General features: G+C 44.5%; 1 protein-coding gene across 3 annotated transcripts in view; it reads left to right on the top strand.

The window, feature by feature from the left end:
* The window catches only part of ppp3cca (protein phosphatase 3, catalytic subunit, gamma isozyme, a), a 128,577-nt gene that overhangs the window by 96,270 nt on the left and 13,242 nt on the right, over nucleotides 1–19,065 (top strand). For 2 of the 3 annotated variants that reach the window (XM_084337926.1, XM_084337924.1), the window contains exons 4-11: nucleotides 473–584; nucleotides 10,568–10,713; nucleotides 11,779–11,918; nucleotides 13,736–13,813; nucleotides 15,544–15,638; nucleotides 15,781–15,906; nucleotides 17,168–17,245; nucleotides 17,634–17,718. In XM_084337926.1, coding sequence (XP_084194052.1) covers nucleotides 473–584; nucleotides 10,568–10,713; nucleotides 11,779–11,918; nucleotides 13,736–13,813; nucleotides 15,544–15,638; nucleotides 15,781–15,906; nucleotides 17,168–17,245; nucleotides 17,634–17,718 — 860 coding nt within the window. The remainder of the gene's footprint in view (nucleotides 1–472; nucleotides 585–10,567; nucleotides 10,714–11,778; nucleotides 11,919–13,735; nucleotides 13,814–15,543; nucleotides 15,639–15,780; nucleotides 15,907–17,167; nucleotides 17,246–17,633; nucleotides 17,719–19,065) is intronic. The other variant, XM_084337925.1, reaches the window with a different exon arrangement.

Raw genomic sequence — 19,065 nt, 5'->3', positions numbered from 1 at the left:
TAAAGGTTTGAATGAATTGTATCTAATTCGGTGCTAAAGTTTAAATCAATTTCTCCCTTTTCAAGCAGCGTTTACTGTAGTTTGGAACACATTTGATTATTTTACTTATTTTTACTTTTATCTCTACGTCCCACTATCCACTGGGTGCATACTTTATCATATGACCTTTATCATGTTTTGTAACAGATTACAGAAATTCAAGAAGCCTATTGGAACGTGAGGTTCTGATATGATTTGATTAATATATCTGCATTATTTTATCCCACTTTATGCTTTGCTCTTGCTGCTTGTTTTACACAGATTTGATGTCTTATTTCTTACTGATGTAAAGCACTTTGAACTGCAATCCCCTGTATGAAAGGTGCTATACAAATAAAGTTATTATTATTATTATTATTATTATTATAGGACCTTTTACGTAAATGTGGGCATGTTTCTCATCGATTCCCTTCCTGTGTCTCTCTCTCCCTAGTGCGTGCTCTACCTCTGGTCGCTGAAGATCAACCACCCCACTACGCTCTTCCTCCTGAGAGGGAATCACGAGTGCCGGCACCTCACGGAGTACTTCACCTTCAAACAGGAATGTAAGTGCAACCGTGTGCGTGTGGCCGGCTGTCGTCGCTCGGACTGTTTCTAGCCTCCTGACACTTTTACCCTTTCACTACCACTACAGAAGGTTAACCTTTCACTACCACACTACAGAAGGTTAACCTTTCACTACCACACTACAGAAGGTTAACCTTTCACTACCACACTACAGAAGGTTAACCTTTCACTACCACACTACAGAAGGTTAACCTTTCACTACCACACTACAGAAGGTTAACCTTTCACTACCACACTACAGAAGGTTAACCTTTCACTACCACACTACAGAAGGTTAACCTTTCACTACCACACTACAGAAGGTTAACCTTTCACTACCACACTGCAGAAGGTTAACCTTTCACTACCACACTACAGAAGGTTAACCTTTCACTACCACACTACAGAAGGTTAACCTTTCACTACCACACTACAGACGGTTAACCTTTCACTACCACACTACAGAAGGTTAACCTTTCACTACCACACTACATAAGGTTAACCTTTCACTACCACACTACAGAAGGTTAACCTTTCACTACCACACTACAGACGGTTAACCTTTCACTACCACACTACAGAAGGTTAACCTTTCACTACCACACACACTACAGACGGTTAACCTTTCACTACCACACTACAGAAGGTTAACCTTTCACTACCACACTACAGAAGGTTAACCTTTCACTACCACACTGCAGAAGGTTAACCTTTCACTACCACACTACAGAAGGTTAACCTTTCACTACCACACTACAGAAGGTTAACCTTTCACTACCACACTACAGACGGTTAACCTTTCACTACCACACTACAGACGGTTAACCTTTCACTACCACACTACAGAAGGTTAACCTTTCACTACCACACTACAGAAGGTTAACCTTTCACTACCACACTACAGACGGTTAACCTTTCACTACCACACTACAGAAGGTTAACCTTTCACTACCACACACACTACAGACGGTTAACCTTTCACTACCACACTACAGAAGGTTAACCTTTCACTACCACACTACAGAAGGTTAACCTTTCACTACCACACTACAGAAGGTTAACCTTTCACTACCACACTACAGAAGGTTAACCTTTCACTACCACACACACTACAGACGGTTAACCTTTCACTACCACACTACAGAAGGTTAACCTTTCACTACCACACACACTACAGAAGGTTAACCTTTCACTACCACACTACAGAAGGTTAACCTTTCACTACCACACTACAGACGGTTAACCTTTCACTACCACACTACAGAAGGTTAACCTTTCACTACCACACACACTACAGACGATTAACCTTTCACTACCACACTACAGAAGGTTAACCTTTCACTACCACACTACAGAAGGTTAACCTTTCACTACCACACTACAGAAGGTTAACCTTTCACTACCACACACACTACAGAAGGTTAACCTTTCACTACCACACTACAGAAGGTTAACCTTTCACTACCACACTACAGAAGGTTAACCTTTCACTACCACACTACAGACGGTTAACCTTTCACTACCACACTACAGAAGGTTAACCTTTCACTACCACACACACTACAGACGGTTAACCTTTCACTACCACACTACAGAAGGTTAACCTTTCACTACCACACTACAGACGGTTAACCTTTCACTACCACACTACAGAAAGTTAACCTTTCACTACCACACTACAGAAGGTTAACCTTTCACTACCACACTACAGAAGGTTATCCTTTCACTACCACACTACAGAAGGTTATCCTTTCACTACCACACTACAGAAGGTTAACCTTTCACTACCACACTACAGAAGGTTAACCCTTTCACTACCACACTACAGAAGGTTAACCTTTCACTACCACACTACAGAAGGTTAACCTTTCACTACCACACTACAGAAGGTTAACCTTTCACTACCACACACACTACAGACGGTTAACCTTTCACTACCACACTACAGAAGGTTAACCTTTCACTACCACACTACAGAAGGTTAACTTTTCCTTTCGTGTGGCAGTGAAAGGGTTAACCGGCTGTTGTGTGGCAGTGAAAGGGTTAACCTTCTGTGAATTATCGTAGTGAAAGGTTTAACCGTTTGGTAGTGCGGCAGTGAAAGGGTTAATAACCGTGCTACGTTATATGCGTAAATGTGCGCTAAGACTCGACAGTACTAAAAGTATTTAGGAGCAAATTTCTTTTGCATGATTAAAAACGATGGTTCGAACGTCCATTCAAAAAAACCCTGGCGAATGTTCGAATCCCAAAAAAAGGCTTGGGGACAGCTCTAACATACGCACGCACACACACACACACACACACACACACACACACACACACACACACACACACACATACACATACACACACACACTCATAAACACACACACTCACACACTCATTCAGCCGAATCAATGACAGTTGTAGCAGAGGCGTGAGGTGAGAGAGAGAAGTGACAGGACATGGTATTATAAAAAAAAATAACGGCAGCACAGGTGTGGAGAGACATTAGCATGTAAACTCAAACCAAGCGAAAGAAAAGACAGCCTTTCCACTTGTTTATTCATAAAAAAATTCCCCTTTCTGAGGTGTTGAAGGGGTGGGGGTGGGGGCGAGGATGGGGATTCTGCATCGAGAGATACTTGGCCTAATTAGTTTGTAATGAAAGCTCTCATTACTCATGTGCTTAAAACAAATTGGACAGACAGACAAAGGCTGTTTGCATTTAGCAGAACCGTCCCAGCTGATGTATGGTGCTGGATGAAAGAACACATACATACATATACATAAATTTGTGGGGGGAAAATAAAAGCACCATTAACCCTTTCCCTACCACACTACCAAAGGGTTAACCCTTTCACTGCGGCAATGCAGAAGGTTAACCCTTTCGCATGACAACGGTTTAACCCTTTCACAACCACACTACATAAGGTTAACCCTTTCACTACCACACTACAGACGGTTAACAGTCTATAGTGTGGTAGTGAAAGGTTAACCTTCTGTAGTGTGGTAATGAAAGGTTAACCTTATGTATTGTGGTAGTGAAAAGGTTAAGGGCAGCTCTGTGTGTCACTTTTGTCTAAGGCAAGTGTCATGGGCGGACAGCCCAGAGATGGTCCAGTTCTGGCCCGGGTTGCACCAACAGTGTGCACCACCATCCATCTGACTCATATGTCACGGTCAGGTTGTTATTAGCTCTGCTCAGCGAATGTTATCATGTGACGTCTTTGTTACTGTAGGCCAGGGGTGGGAATCACCAGAGGCCCTGCGACATCAGTATCACCGTACTAGAGTTTTGATTGGGTTGGGTTAGGACATTTACAGGGGCCAGTTTCTAATTGCAGTCCCCTGTAGGTGTTCTTTGAGAGTGGTTTTGAAAGTGGGTAGTGATTCACATTCCTTTACAGCTTTGGGTAGGGCGTTTCACATTGACGTGGCATAATTGCGAAACGTGTTTAGTCCCTTGTTTGAGCCTAATCTGTGTTTAACATGATTTGTGGAGCTCCCTCTGGTGTTGTGATCGTGGTATTCACTGACCTTTGGGAAGTATTTTGACATGTACATGGGTACCTTGGTCGTGTAGTGTATCTTGTAGACCAGGCCCATTGCAAGTTGCTGTACTCTGTCGTCTACTCTAAGCCATCCTAGGTTGTCAAAGTGGGCAGGGGTGAGGTGGGTTCTAGGAGTAAGGTCAAGCAGTAGTCTGACCAGTTTGTTTTGAGATGTTTGTAATTTTGTTTTTAGCGCCTTTGAGGTGCTTTGGTACCATGAGGTGCAAGCATAGTCGTAGTACCCTTGAATGAGAGAGTCACCATGTTGTCAGGATACATCATCTGTTTCATCATCATTTTTATTGCAGTAAATTGGATAGTGTGTATATATATATTTTATTAGTTTATACGTTAAAAAAAATATTATTTCTTTTGTACGTGCAGCCATACGAAGAATACGCCTGGCAGCGCAAACACACCAGTCGTGCATGCATGCATGCACCCACGGGTTCCGTGCGAGAACAGCACATTTACATTGGAACAGCTGCAGGGTCATTACAATTTTACAGTTTTCTTTCATTTTCTTGTTCGCCCAATAATGTTAACCAAATGAAACCAATGGAAAGACACACACACGCGTCGCCAACACACACACCAACATTCTTCCCCGCCGGACTCTCACAGAAAAAAAAATAAACATACTTTTCCGGACTGATCATCTGAGCTCCTCTCCAGTTGAACTGCTACTGTGTTTAAATCCAAAGAATCCTTTGCCATTGTTGTAACATGTCATCTGTTCTCTAGTATTCAGTCTCGTGAAGTGAAATCCTTTCTACAAGTGAAACTGAAACTTAACAAGGATAAGTTGTTAAAGGGGCAGTAGGCAATTAATTTACTCAGTGGATGCCTGAACACAGAATGCCACCAGTATCACTGACTACCACGGCAAGCCTATAGAAAATTATTCTATTTAATAATAATAATTATTATTATTATCATAAATATATAATAATAATTATAAATATTTTCTTTCTGTTGTACCGAACTCGTACCGAACCGTGACCGCAATACCGAGGTACGTACAGAACCATGGCTTCTGTGTACCGTTACACCCCTACTGGGTAGTACTGAACTGAAAAAAAAAGCACTGAACTCTCTACTCACAAGTACACATGAGCACGCACACACACACACACACACACACACACACACACACACACACACACACACACACACACACACACACACACACACACACACACACACACACACAAACACTCATGCGGCAACCGCTAAAACAATCACTTAAACAAAATGTCACGTTAAAAAATAGAAAGTCACTTTAAAGGAAGGCGGTACTAATAGTATAGTTTAGATACATTAAGAGTTAAAATTGTAAATTGTATATTGTAGAGTAGTGTATATAGGAACCAGTTCCTCAGGAACTTAGCATGTCTCTCTTTTTTTTTCTCTTTTTTTTTTCCCATGCATATCTTGTGTCTTACCTACCGTACTTTTCGCACTATAAGCCGCACCTGAATATAAGCCGCAGCAGCTAAATTGAATGATGTGTACATATATAAGCCGCACTGGACTATAAGCCGCAGGTGTTTTAATGTTTAATTACCATATGTAAGGGTTCGTGCACAGAGGGGATTGTCGGGAAAAAGATGGCTGTTTGAGGAAGCTCCCATTTATTAACATTTTTGTTTAAACAGGAACGATAGCAAGTTAGCAGCGCCCTGTACAGTAGGTAGCAATGTTAGCTCTCATAACGTTAGCCAGTTAGCAGCTCCGGGTACAGTAGGTAGCAACGTTAGCTCTCATAACGTTAGCCAGTTAGCAGCGCCGGGTACAGTAGGTAGCAACGTTAGCCAGGTAGCAGCTCCGGGTACAGTAGGTAGCAACGTTAGCTCTCATAACGTTAGCCAGTTAGCAGCGCCGGGTACAGTAGGTAGCAATGTTAGCTCTCATAACGTTAGCCAGTTAGCAGCGCTGGGTACAGTAGGTAGCAACGTTAGCTCTCATAACGTTAGCCAGTTAGCAGCGCCGGGTTCAGTAGGTAGCAACGTTAGCTCTCATAACGTTAGCCAGTTAGCAGCGCTGGGTACAGTAGGTAGCAACGTTAGCTCTCATAACGTTAGCCAGTTAGCAGCGCCGGTACAGTAGGTAGCAACGTTAGCTCTCATAACGTTAGCCAGTTAGCAGCTCCCAGTTAGCAGCTCCGGGTACAGTAGGTAGCAACGTTAGCCAGGTAGCAGCTCCGGGTACAGTAGGTAGCAACGTTATCTCTCATAACGTTAGCCAGTTAGCAGCGCCGGGTACAGTAGGTAGCAACGTTAGCTCTCATAACGTTAGCCAGTTAGCAGCGCCGGGTACAGTAGGTAGCAACGTTAGCTCTCATAATGTTAGCCAGTTAGCAGTGCCGGGTACAGTAGGTAGCAACGTTAGCTCTCATAACGTTAGCAGCGCCGGGTACAGTAGGTAGCAACGTTAGCTCATAACGTTAGCGAGTTAGCAGCGCCGGGTACAGTAGGTAGCAACGTTAGCTCTCATAACGGTAGCCAGTTAGCAGCGCCGGGTACAGTAGGTAGCAACGTTAGCTCTCATAACGTTAGCCAGTTAGCAGCGCCGGGTATAGTAGGTAGCAACGTTAGCTCTCATACAGTAGGTAGGCAGCATGTTGAAAGAGGAGCCCTGAGCTGCTCATAGACTAGACTCTTGCTTGTTGACGTGGTTGACGTGGTTGACGTGCACTGCTGCAGCAGATTTAGTAGTCTGATCTGACGGTCACAGAGCTGAGGGAGTGCGCCCAGTTAGCTGTAAAAATCCATAGATTAGCCGCACCGTTATATAAGCCGCAGGGTCGAAAAATGGGGGGGGGAAAGCCGCGGCTTATAGTCCGAAAAGTATGGTATTTAATTTTTGCTATGTTAATTTTTTTCTATGCCTATTTTTATTATTGTATTTTGCACAATCAATGCGGGCATGACCACCCGCATTTCACTGTATGCCCTGGTATGTATGTGACAAATAAACCTCTTGATTCTAGTATGGCTGGGTAGGATCAGGATGGCTGGGTAGGATGGCTGGGTAGGAGGCAGGTAGGAGGCAGGTAGGAGGCAGGTAGGAGGCAGGTAGGATGGCTGGGTAGGAGGCAGGTAGGAGGCGGGTAGGATGGCTGGGTAGGAGGCAGGTAGGAGGCAGGTAGGAGGCAGGTAGGAGGCAGGTAGGAGGCAGGTAGGATGGCTGGGTAGGAGGCAGGTAGGAGGCAGGTAGGAGGCAGGTAGGAGGCAGGTAGGATGGCTGGGTAGGAGGCAGGTAGGATGGCTGGGTAGGAGGCAGGTAGGAGGCAGGTAGGATGCAGGTAGGAGGCAGGTAGGATGGCTGGGTAGGAGGCAGGTAGGAGGCAGGTAGGATGGCTGGGTAGGAGGCAGGTAGGAGGCAGGTAGGAGGCAGGTAGGATGGCTGGGTAGGAGGCAGGTAGGAGGCAGGTAGGATGGCTGGGTAGGAGGCAGGTAGGAGGCAGGTAGGAGGCAGGTAGGAGGCAGGTAGGAGGCAGGTAGGATGGCTGGGTAGGAGGCAGGTAGGAGGCAGGTAGGAGGCAGGTAGGAGGCAGGTAGGATGGCTGGGTAGGAGGCAGGTAGGATGCAGGTAGGAGGCAGGTAGGAGGCAGGTAGGATGGCTGGGTAGGAGGCAGGTAGGAGGCAGGTAGGATGGCTGGGTAGGAGGCAGGTAGGAGGCAGGTAGGATGGCTGGGTAGGAGGCAGGTAGGAGGCAGGTAGGAGGCAGGTAGGAGGCAGGTAGGAGGCAGGTAGGATGGCTGGGTAGGAGGCAGGTAGGAGGCAGGTAGGAGGCAGGTAGGATGGCTGGGTAGGAGGCAGGTAGGATGGCTGGGTAGGAGGCAGGTAGGAGGCAGGTAGGAGGCAGGTAGGATGGCTGGGTAGGAGGCAGGGAGGAGGCAGGGAGGAGGCAGGGAGGAGGCAGGTAGGAGGCAGGTAGGAGACAGGTAGGAGGCAGGTAGGAGGCAGGTAGGGTGGCTGGGTAGGAAACATACTCGAGTGACAATCCATCCAATGGTTCTCCAAGCCTCAGATAGTCTGCATGCTGATCTACATGCGGCTTCTGACCAGGTCATCTGGACTTCTTTGAACTCTAAATGACGGTGGCCCCTGTCCAACTCCCACACATTTGGGTCCTTGGAGCTAATCGGCCCCTGAGGTCTTGTGTGCGCCCGTCTTGTGCTGTTTCCCTGCCTGGCCCGGTAAGAGCCAACGGCCATCCTCTCCATATAAGGTCTTGACTTCCTCCTCCAGCTTTAATCTGACCTGCAGAGTTGTGCAAGTCACGCTGTGGCTCAGGAAAGTTGTATCAGTGCCCCCCCCCCCCCCTCCCGCGCAGAGCAAAGGAGCTTTGCTAATCGCTTATATCACAACATCCGGTGAGCAGCCTCTGATAACCTCCAGAGGGACTGGATACAGTATATTAGTATTTAGCAGATTCAGTCCATATCTTGGAATAGAATATCCAAATAACTGACATGGTGTGTGTGAACTTGATGATGACTGAGAGGGATGGAGGTCATAATGAACAGTGTGTGTTCCAGCTGATCATATGCAAGAGTGCACTTCATAAAAGGGAAGTGGAACACAGTTTGGAACAACTTTAATGCAACTGGAACACAAGGCGCTAGCAGGCCTGGATCATTCTTTCCAAAAGCAAAGAGGCCTAGAAGCGTGGCTAACGCTAATGGCTGCATACCAGCCAGGCACAGAGGCACTCCATCAGTGGACCAATTTCATGCTTTCGCAGAGGACAAGAAGCCTTCAGTCCAGGGTTCGAAATTAACGGGGGCTTGGGGCAAAATGCCCTCGAAAATCAGTTAAGGGGGGCAATAAAAGCCCCCGACAGTTTACTAATTATATATATAATTATATATATGCTCTACAGTGCGAGCATTTCCCCCGTATTTGCCCCTAATAATATGTGTGTGTGCGCGAACCGGAAAAATCATTTACTTGCAGAGTGAAGATTACAAAACAGCTCCGCTGTTAATAGTTAAGAAACTGGACTGAAATTCAGTTTTTGGGTGGAATGCAAAGAGGGAGGGAGGCGGGGCCCGCTGCGTGTTACAGGGTGCTTGAGAGGTGCGAACACAGACAGACAGACAGAGAGCTCTGCTCTGCTTTCAGCAAGCATGCATAGTGCTGTGTAACATTAAGTTACACTGCTATCTTAACGTTAGCAAGCTAAGCATCTGCATAGCGCGACCTGTGTAACGTTAAGTAACTTGTGTTCGGCGGGGAAAGACCGTTCCATTTGTAACACAACTCCAAAGAATAACATCCAAATGATCCCGATGCGCATTTCCTTCATTCCACAGCACTGAGCGCGCAACGTATTTCATTGATCGATCTGACAACAACACAACTTGCCCTCAGGGACAATCATATTTAATCTATTTAGATAGAGTATGTATGTATTATTTACAGATAATTGAAGGTACCTCAAAACATGAAACCAAGCCATGTCACACATCGTGTGTGTGTGTGTTACTTGAACAATTGTCACTCTGCTCCTAAATTTCTGTGTGCTCCTAAATTTGTATTTAGATTTTATTTATTAACATTTTATTTAGGAGCACATGTGCTCCTTGGGAAAAAGGTTAGCGTAGAGCCCTATATATGGAGACATTAACATTACGTTATCAAACATAGGGACGAAGACTGTAAAAAAAAGTGTCAACAATGTTTTATAATCTTTGTTAATTTTCATTATAAAAATGTTGTGCCCCCGGGTACATTTTGGCCAATAAAAGTTGACTATACAAATCCTTAGTCGGGGACAGGCCTAAATGGAACACAGCCTGATTGACAACACAGGGTTCTAGCAAGGGAGGGGGGGGGGGGTTTATCTGCACTTCCTGCCTGTGTGCTAATCCTGCAAACCTATCATGCTTGTTTTGGCTCAGCTGGCCACACTGTCATCCAGGAAATGCTAACTGCTAACGTGAAACTCTTTTTCTCCAGCTAGTTTAGTTATAACAAGATTGTGTAAGCTAAGAAGTATTGTGTTTAGGCAAACTTTTGGTGAACCGTGGGAAAAAGAAAGTTCTATCTTAGAGATGCTCCTAAGCCATTTTCAGTCATATATTGAACATTTCTGGTGGAAAAACCATACGAAACAAATTGTTATTCAATATACGACATTTCTAAAGTGTTCTAAAACCGGTATGGAGGCGATCTTTTAAATTGTCCGGCCATCATCGGCATTACTGAAGGGCACCATATTATTATAGTATTTATCGTGTCGTCTGGCTTCTCACACAAAAACAAATGGGGTGACAAACGGTACATTCAGGAAACCAATACACAGAGAAATTAATTAGCCTTGATTAATTAATATGCCTTTCCCTATTTAATGGACTATCAATGTGATTATTATAATACATGTGTGGCTGGTCACCCTAACCAGATATCTTTTTCCGCTGTGTGTTTATGGTGCAGGTAAAATCAAATATTCTGAACGGGTGTATGACGCCTGCATGGAAGCCTTCGACTGCCTGCCCCTCGCCGCTCTCCTCAACCAACAGTTCCTGTGTGTACATGGCGGACTCTCACCGGAAATTAACTGTCTAGACGACATTAGGAAAGTAAGCTGACCGCAGACACCTTACTCACAAAGTCCCAGTTAAAGTCCTTTTTCACACTAACTTTTCAACTGACCGCAGACACCTTACTCACAAAGTCCCAGTTGAAGTCCTTTTCCTTTTTCTCGCCTTTTTCCTGGAATTACTGAAAAACACCCAAACCATACTTTATTCAAAACGGTATAAAACGGAAATGTACCGATGAAAAAACAATCTGTCTCGGCCATGTTGACTAGAAGCAACTCACTGAGACCCGACGGCGTTATTAGACCCATAGATATAATATCAGATATATTTTAAGCACTCGCAAATGTCACAGTCTAAAACTATATCCATTGAATAAAGACCTGGATCGATGAATGGGGTATCAGCGCCCCCTGGTGCTGGCGGTCAATGTGTTAAAATGAAAAATAGTGCTTGGAAAAGTATGTGAACGTCCTTGAAATTACATTTTGCAATGTCTGTGGGAACCCTGTCACAAAGTCCCAGTTGAAGTCCTTTTTATCACAATAATTTGTATGAATTTTTTTATCTACTTTTTCTCCCATTTTCTATTTTTCTCCCATCCCAATTTCGTATCATCCAATTCTACCCTCCCCTGTCTCGAACGCTGTTAGGCCATGCCTCCCACAAGCCGGCTGCAATGTGGACTAAGCCTTACATCACGTGTCCCCTCCGGTACTCGAGGAAGCAGCAGTCGCATCTTTTCACCTGCACAGCACGATCTCTCAGCGGCGAGGGTCTGCGTTTTTGGAGGGCACGCCGCCCCCGTCGCTTCCTGATTCTGCTGCGCAGGCGCACCAACCGACCTGTAGGAGTCGCTGTCCACAACGTCCGATCCCCACCCATCAGCTTTCCCACCCCCTAATACTGCCAATTGTATTAGTATGAACGACCAGCCAAGCTGATAGCAATGCGGAGAGCTGGGCTCGAAATCACAATAACTTTTCAACTGACCGCAGACACCTTACTCACAAAGTCCCAGTTGAAGTCCTTTTTATCACAATAACTTTTCATAGGCTGCTGTAGCATGTCTCTAATCTGTGTGTGTGTGTGTTGTTGCCACAGTTAGACAGGTTTAAGGAGCCTCCGGCATTCGGGCCCATGTGCGACTTGATCTGGGCCGACCCAGGCGAGGACTATGGCAGTGAAAAGATCGCAGAACACTTCAGCCACAACTCTGTCAGAGGCTGCTCTTACTTTTTCAGGTACCGTACAACACACAGCTGGCAAGCATTCTGATTCTGGTTCTGATCGCTAGCCTAAGTTCTGCAGGCAAGTTGCGTCACAGTTTAGGGGCCCTGAAGGAAACCCATGGAAACTGCTTTCCTAGTCTGGATTCATCAGTAGGGCTCTAATACTGGGCTCTGGCTCTAAGACTGGGCTCTGGCTCTAAGACTGGGCTCTGGCTCTAAGACTGGGCTCTGGCTCTAAGACTGGACTCTGGCTCTAAGACTGGGCTCTGGCTCTAAGACTGGGCTCTGGCTCTAAGACTGGGCTCTGGCTCTAAGACTGGGCTCTGGCTCTAAGACTGGACTCTGGCTCTAAGACTGGACTCTGGCTCTAAGACTGGGCTCTGGCTCTAAGACTGGACTCTGGCTCTAAGACTGGACTCTGGCTCTAAGACTGGACTCTGGCTCTAAGACTGGGCTCTGGCTCTAAGACTGGACTCTGGCTCTAAGACTGGGCTCTGGCTCTAAGACTGGACTCTGGCTCTAAGACTGGGCTCTGGCTCTAAGACTGGACTCTGGCTCTAAGACTGGACTCTGGCTCTAAGACTGGACTCTGGCTCTAAGACTGGGCTCTGGCTCTAAGACTGGGCTCTGGCTCGAGGCTCTAAGACTGGGCTCTGGCTCTAAGACTGGACTCTGGCTCTAAGACTGGGCTCTGGCTCTAAGACTGGGCTCTGGCTCTAAGACTGGGCTCTGGCTCTAAGACTGGGCTCTGGCTCTAAGACTGGGCTCTGGCTCTAAGACTGGACTCTGGCTCTAAGACTGGGCTCTGGCTCTAAGACTGGACTCTGGCTCTAAGACTGGACTCTGGCTCTAATACTGGACTCTGGCTCTAAGACTGGACTCTGGCTCTAAGACTGGACTCTGGCTCTAAGACTGGGCTCTGGCTCGAGGCTCTAAGACTGGGCTCTGGCTCTAAGACTGGGCTCTGGCTCTAAGACTGGACTCTGGCTCTAAGACTGGGCTCTGGCTCTAAGACTGGGCTCTGGCTCTAAGACTGGGCTCTGGCTCGAGGCTCTAAGACTGGACTCTGGCTCTAATACTGGACTCTGGCTCTAAGACTGGACTCTGGCTCTAAGACTGGACTCTGGCTCTAAGACTGGGCTCTGGCTCGAGGCTCTAAGACTGGGCTCTGGCTCTAAGACTGGGCTCTGGCTCTAAGACTGGACTCTGGCTCTAAGACTGGGCTCTGGCTCTAAGACTGGGCTCTGGCTCTAAGACTGGGCTCTGGCTCGAGGCTCTAAGACTGGGCTCTGCACTCGCTCAAAGGGAATTCAAAGTTTGGGCACAAAGTTATACCCTGTTTTCTGTACCGTTCTTCCCAGTGCTCTGTTTGATTGGTCCACATCATGGCATCCCTTTTCACTGCACGCTATTAAAATGCACGTGGGCGGATAATTGCCTGAGCAGTCACTCCAGGGAGGTGGGGTGTGGTGAGATGGGAAGGTAGTCAAATCAGTCCGCAGTAGCCTCTTCCACCTCAGCCAGTCTGTGCCTCTCCTCTTTTTTCTCCTCTTCTCTGGAAGAGTCAACACAGGCCTTTAAATACCACCAGGCTCTGGACGCACGGCATCATTCGAGAGGCCAGAGGGCAGGACACACTGATTTAAACATGTATTTCCACAGACAGTGAGTGAAATTGGGCCCCACATTGTTCCTCAAAAGGGCCGTGCTGCAGTTTCATAATGTTGCCAGACCTGAGCCTGTGAGATCACAGCTAGTAATACGTTTTGACCGCTGACTGTTCTAACATGTCTCTGTCTTTCTCTCTTTCTCTCTTTCTCTCTTTGCAGTTACACAGCAGTATGTGACTTTTTGGTAAATAATAACTTATTATCAGTAATAAGGGCCCATGAAGCACAGGATGCAGGGTGAGTCTTCCTTACTTCCTTCCTCTTCAGTATCAGTACTGATCAGTATGATTATATTTACTATAGTATTGTATGTGGCATATAAGTATGAGTACATTTACTATAGTATTGTATGTGGCGTATCAGTATATTTACTATAGTATTGTATGTGGCATATAAGTATGAGTACATTTACTATAGTATTGTATGTGGCATATAAGTATGAGTACATTTACTATAGTATTGTATGTGGCGTATCAGTATATTTACTATAGTATTGTATGTGGCGTATCAGTATATTTACTATAGTATTGTATGTGGCATATAAGTATGAGTACATTTACTATAGTATTGTATGTGGCATATAAGTATGAGTACATTTTCTATAGTATTGTATGTGGCGTATCAGTATATTTACTATAGTATTGTATGTGGCGTATCAGTATATTTACTATAGTATTGTGTGTAGTAGTATTGTATGTAGCGTATCAGTATATTTACTATAGTATTGTATGTAGCGTATCAGTGAGTATATTTACTATAGTATTGTATGTAGTAGTATTGTATGTAGCGTATCAGTATATTTACGCTAGTATTATATGTAGTGTATCAGTATATTTACTATAGTATTGTGTGTAGTGTATCAGTATATTTACTATAGTATTGTATGTAGTGTATCAGTATATTTACTATAGTATTGTATGAAGCGTATCAGTATATTTACTATAGTATTGTATGTAGTGTATCAGTATATTTACTATAGTATTGTATGAAGCGTATCAGTATATTTACTATAGTATTGTATGTAGTGTATCAGTATATTTACTATAGTATTGTATGTAGTGTATCAGTATATTTACTATAGTATTGTATGAAGCGTATCAGTATATTTACTATAGTATTGTATGTAGTGTATCAGTATATTTACTATAGTATTGTATGTAGTGTATCAGTATATTTACTATAGTATTGTATGAAGCGTATCAGTATATTTACTATAGTATTGTATGTAGTGTATCAGTATATTTACTATAGTATTGTATGAAGCGTATCAGTATATTTACTATAGTATTGTATGTAGTGTATCAGTATATTTACTATAGTATTGTATGTAGTGTATCAGTATATTTACTATAGTATTGTATGAAGCGTATCAGTATATTTACTATAGTATTGTATGTAGTGTATCAGTATATTTACTATAGTATTGTATGAAGCGTATCAGTATATTTACTATAGTATTGTATGTAGTGTATCAGTATATTTACTATAGTATTGTATGAAGCGTATCAGTATATTTACTATAGTATTGTATGTAGTGTATCAGTATATTTACTATAGTATTGTATGAAGCGTATCAGTATATTTACTATAGTATTGTATGTAGTGTATCAGTATATTTATTATAGTATTGTATGTAGTGTATCAGTATATTTACTATAGTATTGTATGTAGTGTATCAGTATATTTACTATAGTATTGTGTGTAGTGTATCAGTATATTTACTATATTATTGTGTGTAGTGTATCAGTATATTTACTATATTATTGTATGTAGCGTATCAGTATATTTACTATAGTATTGTATGTAGCATATCAGTATATTTACTATAGTATTGTATGTAGAATATCAGTATATTTACTATAGTATTGTATGTAGAATATCAGTATATTTACTATAGTATTGTGTGTAGCGTATCAGTATCTCTCTCTGAACATCTAATTGAGTGTCTTGTGTCTGCTGACCTCCAGGTATCGGATGTACAGAAAAAGCCAGACCACGGGCTTCCCCTCATTAATCACAATATTCTCTGCTCCAAATTACCTAGACGTCTACAACAACAAAGGTTTGTCCAACTTTCTCTCCTGGTCTCGTTGTAGGTCAGGGTTCCCCACATGTCCCCTGGTAAAGATCTAAAAAACCTCCCCCTTGACTCTCTTCGTCACTCTCTCCCTCTCTCTCTCCCTTCCTACCATCGCAACAACCAGCTGCTGTTTTAAAATACGAGAACAACGTGATGAACATCCGACAGTTCAACTGCTCTCCTCACCCTTACTGGCTGCCCAACTTCATGGACGTCTTCACGTGGTCTCTGCCTTTTGTTGGGGAGAAAGGTATGTGTTCACTCCCCCCGTGCATGCTTTTGTCTGGCAGCGGGGTGAGGAAAGCTAGGAATAAGCCCTGTTAACCCTTAAGTCCAATGCACACGGCGGGCGACCGACGTCGCCTGGCGATGCGATCGTCTGTCGCTTAACGACAATCGCTTAGCACCCCACACCAGACCCGACCGTTCACATGTATAATAAGCTATGTGTTGCTCCGTTTAGCTGGGGGGTGTTGTTACTTGTTTCCCCCCGGGAGATATGGGAGGACGGACCGGACGTTAGGTTGTCGTGAAGCGAGCATATTAGCAGGTAGCTGTGTTGTGCATTACGAGGGAAGTATTAACCTGTAAAACCCATATTAAACCACCATATACGAATACAACCTCTGTTGTCTTGTCTCTATCTCTCTCTCTCTGTTTCTCTATCTATCTCTGTTAGGGATGTCCGATATTATCGGCCGATATCGGCATTAAAATGTGATATCGGAAAATATCGGTATCGGTTTTCAATTTTTTTATTTATTTTAACATTTCTATAACCTTTATTTACCCAGGCAAGCAAGTAAGAACAAATTCTGATTTTATTTATTGTCAAAAGTATGCATAATGTTGTGTTAATTCCACAACAAGAGATATGTAATGTTAATTACCTGAAATTATTCCATTTTGGGGGGGGGGGTAACCCTGCATATATCGGTTGATATCGGTATCGGAAATTAAGAGCTGGACAATATCGGTATATCGGTATCGGTAAAAAAGCCAATATCGAGCATCCCTACTCTCTGTCTCTCTCTCTCTCTCTCTCTCTCTCTCTCTCTCTCTCTCTCTCTCTCTCTCTCTCTCTCTCTCTCTCTCTCTCACTCTGTTTGTCTCTATCTCTCTCTCTGTTTCTCTATCTATCTCTGTCTCTCTCTCTCACTCTGTTTGTCTCTATCTCTCTCTCGCTGTTTCTCTATCTCTGTCTCTCTCACTTTGTTTGTCTCTATCTCTCTCTCTCGCTGTTTCTCTATCTCTCTCACTTTGTTTGTCTCTATCTCTCTCTCTCGCTGTTTCTCTATCTCTGTCTCTCTCACTCTGTTTGTCTCTATCTCTCTCTCTGTTTCTCTATCTATCTGTCTCTCTCTCTCACTCTGTTTGTCTCTATCTCTCTCTCGCTGTTTCTCTATCTCTGTCTCTCTCACTCTGTTTGTCTCTATCTCTCTCTCTCTCGCTGTTTCTCTATCTCTGTCTCTCTCACTCTGTTTGTCTCTGTCTCTCTCTCTCCTCCACAGTGACAGAGATGCTAGTCAACGTGCTGAACATCTGTTCTGATGACGAGCTCATGTCAGAATGTGACGACCAGTGTGAAGGTGAGGGTGGATATGGTGCCCTACGAAGTTCACCCCTTTTCATGTAAATAGGGCTGGTTATGGAAAATGTGAATGCATTAATCGCATGCTAGGTTGTGATTAATCGCAATTAACGCAAAGCATATTATCAAGCATGGTGTAGCTTTCTTTTTCCGAATGCGTTACGGTTTTCAAATTAATACAAATGTTATTAATTAAATGAATAAAACATGTATGTGTTAATTTGACAGCCCTAAATGTAAACTGTGCCATGTCGGGTCTATCTGTTCACCCCTGTGCTGAAAGTGGTCACTCTGCTGCCCCCCGTTCTCTCTCCTCACATGGTCTTAGAACACGTAACCGTGTTCAATGTGCCGCGTCTCTGATTAAGTTTGTCCGTTCATTCGAGGTGGCGCCACAGCGATGCGCAAGGAGGTAATCCGGAACAAGATCCGCGCGGTTGGGAAAATGGCACGAGTCTTCTCAGTCCTCAGGTCAGTATCTCTCCTCCATTAAAACATTTTTAAATAAATAAATAAACGGAATATATGTATATGTCTTACAGATGGGTGACAAATTAAACAAGTCTCTACTGGATGGAACACCGTTCTTCCAAAAGATATTCCCTCATTTGGTGTTTTGATGATGGTGGTGGAGAGCGTTGTCTAACACATCGGTCCAAAATCTCCCCAGAGGTGTTTGATTGGGTTATGATCTGGTTACTGCGAAGGCCATAGCATAATGATTCACATAATTTTCACACTCATCAATGGGTTAGGGTTAGTGTCCTGTGGATGGGTTAGTGTCCTGTGGATGGGTTAGTGTCCTGTGGATGGGTTAGTGTCCTGTGGATGGGTTAGTGTCCTGTGGATGGGTTAGTGTCCTGTGGATGGGTTAGTGTCCTGTGGATGGGTTAGGGTTAGTGTCCTGTGGATGGGTTAGTGTCCTGTGGGTGGGTTAGTGTCCTGTGGATGGGTTAGTGTCCTGTGGATGGGTTAGTGTCCTGTGGATGGGTTAGTGTCCTGTGGATGGGTTAGTGTCCTGTGGATGGGTTAGTGTCCTGTGGATGGGTTAGTGTCCTGTGGATGGGTTAGGGTTAGTGTCCTGTGGATGGGTTAGTGTCCTGTGGGTGGGTTAGTGTCCTGTGGATGGGTTAGTGTCCTGTGGATGGGTTAGAGTTAGTGTCCTGTGGATGGGTTAGAGTTAGTGTCCTGTGGATGGGTTAGAGTTAGTGTCCTGTGGATGGGTTAGTGTCCTGTGGGTGGGTTAGAGTTAGTGTCCTGTGGATGGGTTAGGGTTAGTGTCCTGTGGATGGGTTAGTGTCCTGTGGATGGGTTAGGGTTAGTGTCCTGTGGATGGGTTAGAGTTAGTGTCCTGTGGATGGGTTAGTGTTAGTGTCCTGTGGATGGGTTAGTGTCCTGTGGATGGGTTAGTGTTAGTGTCCTGTGGATGGGTTAGTGTCCTGTGGATGGGTTAGGGTTAGTGTCCTGTGGATGGGTTAGGGTTAGTGTCCTGTGGATGGGTTAGTGTCCTGTGGATGGGTTAGAGTTAGTGTCCTGTGGATGGGTTAGTGTCCTGTGGGTGGGTTAGAGTTAGTGTCCTGTGGATGGGTTAGGGTTAGTGTCCTGTGGATGGGTTAGTGTCCTGTGGATGGGTTAGTGTCCTGTGGGTGGGTTAGTGTCCTGTGGATGGGTTAGGGTTAGTGTCCTGTGGATGGGTTAGGGTTAGTGTCCTGTGGATGGGTTAGTGTCCTGTGGATGGGTTAGAGTTAGTGTCCTGTGGATGGGTTAGTGTCCTGTGGGTGGGTTAGAGTTAGTGTCCTGTGGATGGGTTAGGGTTAG

This window comes from Notolepis coatsorum (genome assembly GCF_963971535.1).
Source record: "Notolepis coatsorum genome assembly, chromosome: 2".
NCBI classification, from domain to species: domain Eukaryota; kingdom Metazoa; phylum Chordata; class Actinopteri; order Aulopiformes; family Paralepididae; genus Notolepis; species Notolepis coatsorum.
The sequence above is the reverse complement of the archived record's forward strand: the minus strand, read 5'-3'. Positions and strand labels throughout refer to the sequence as shown.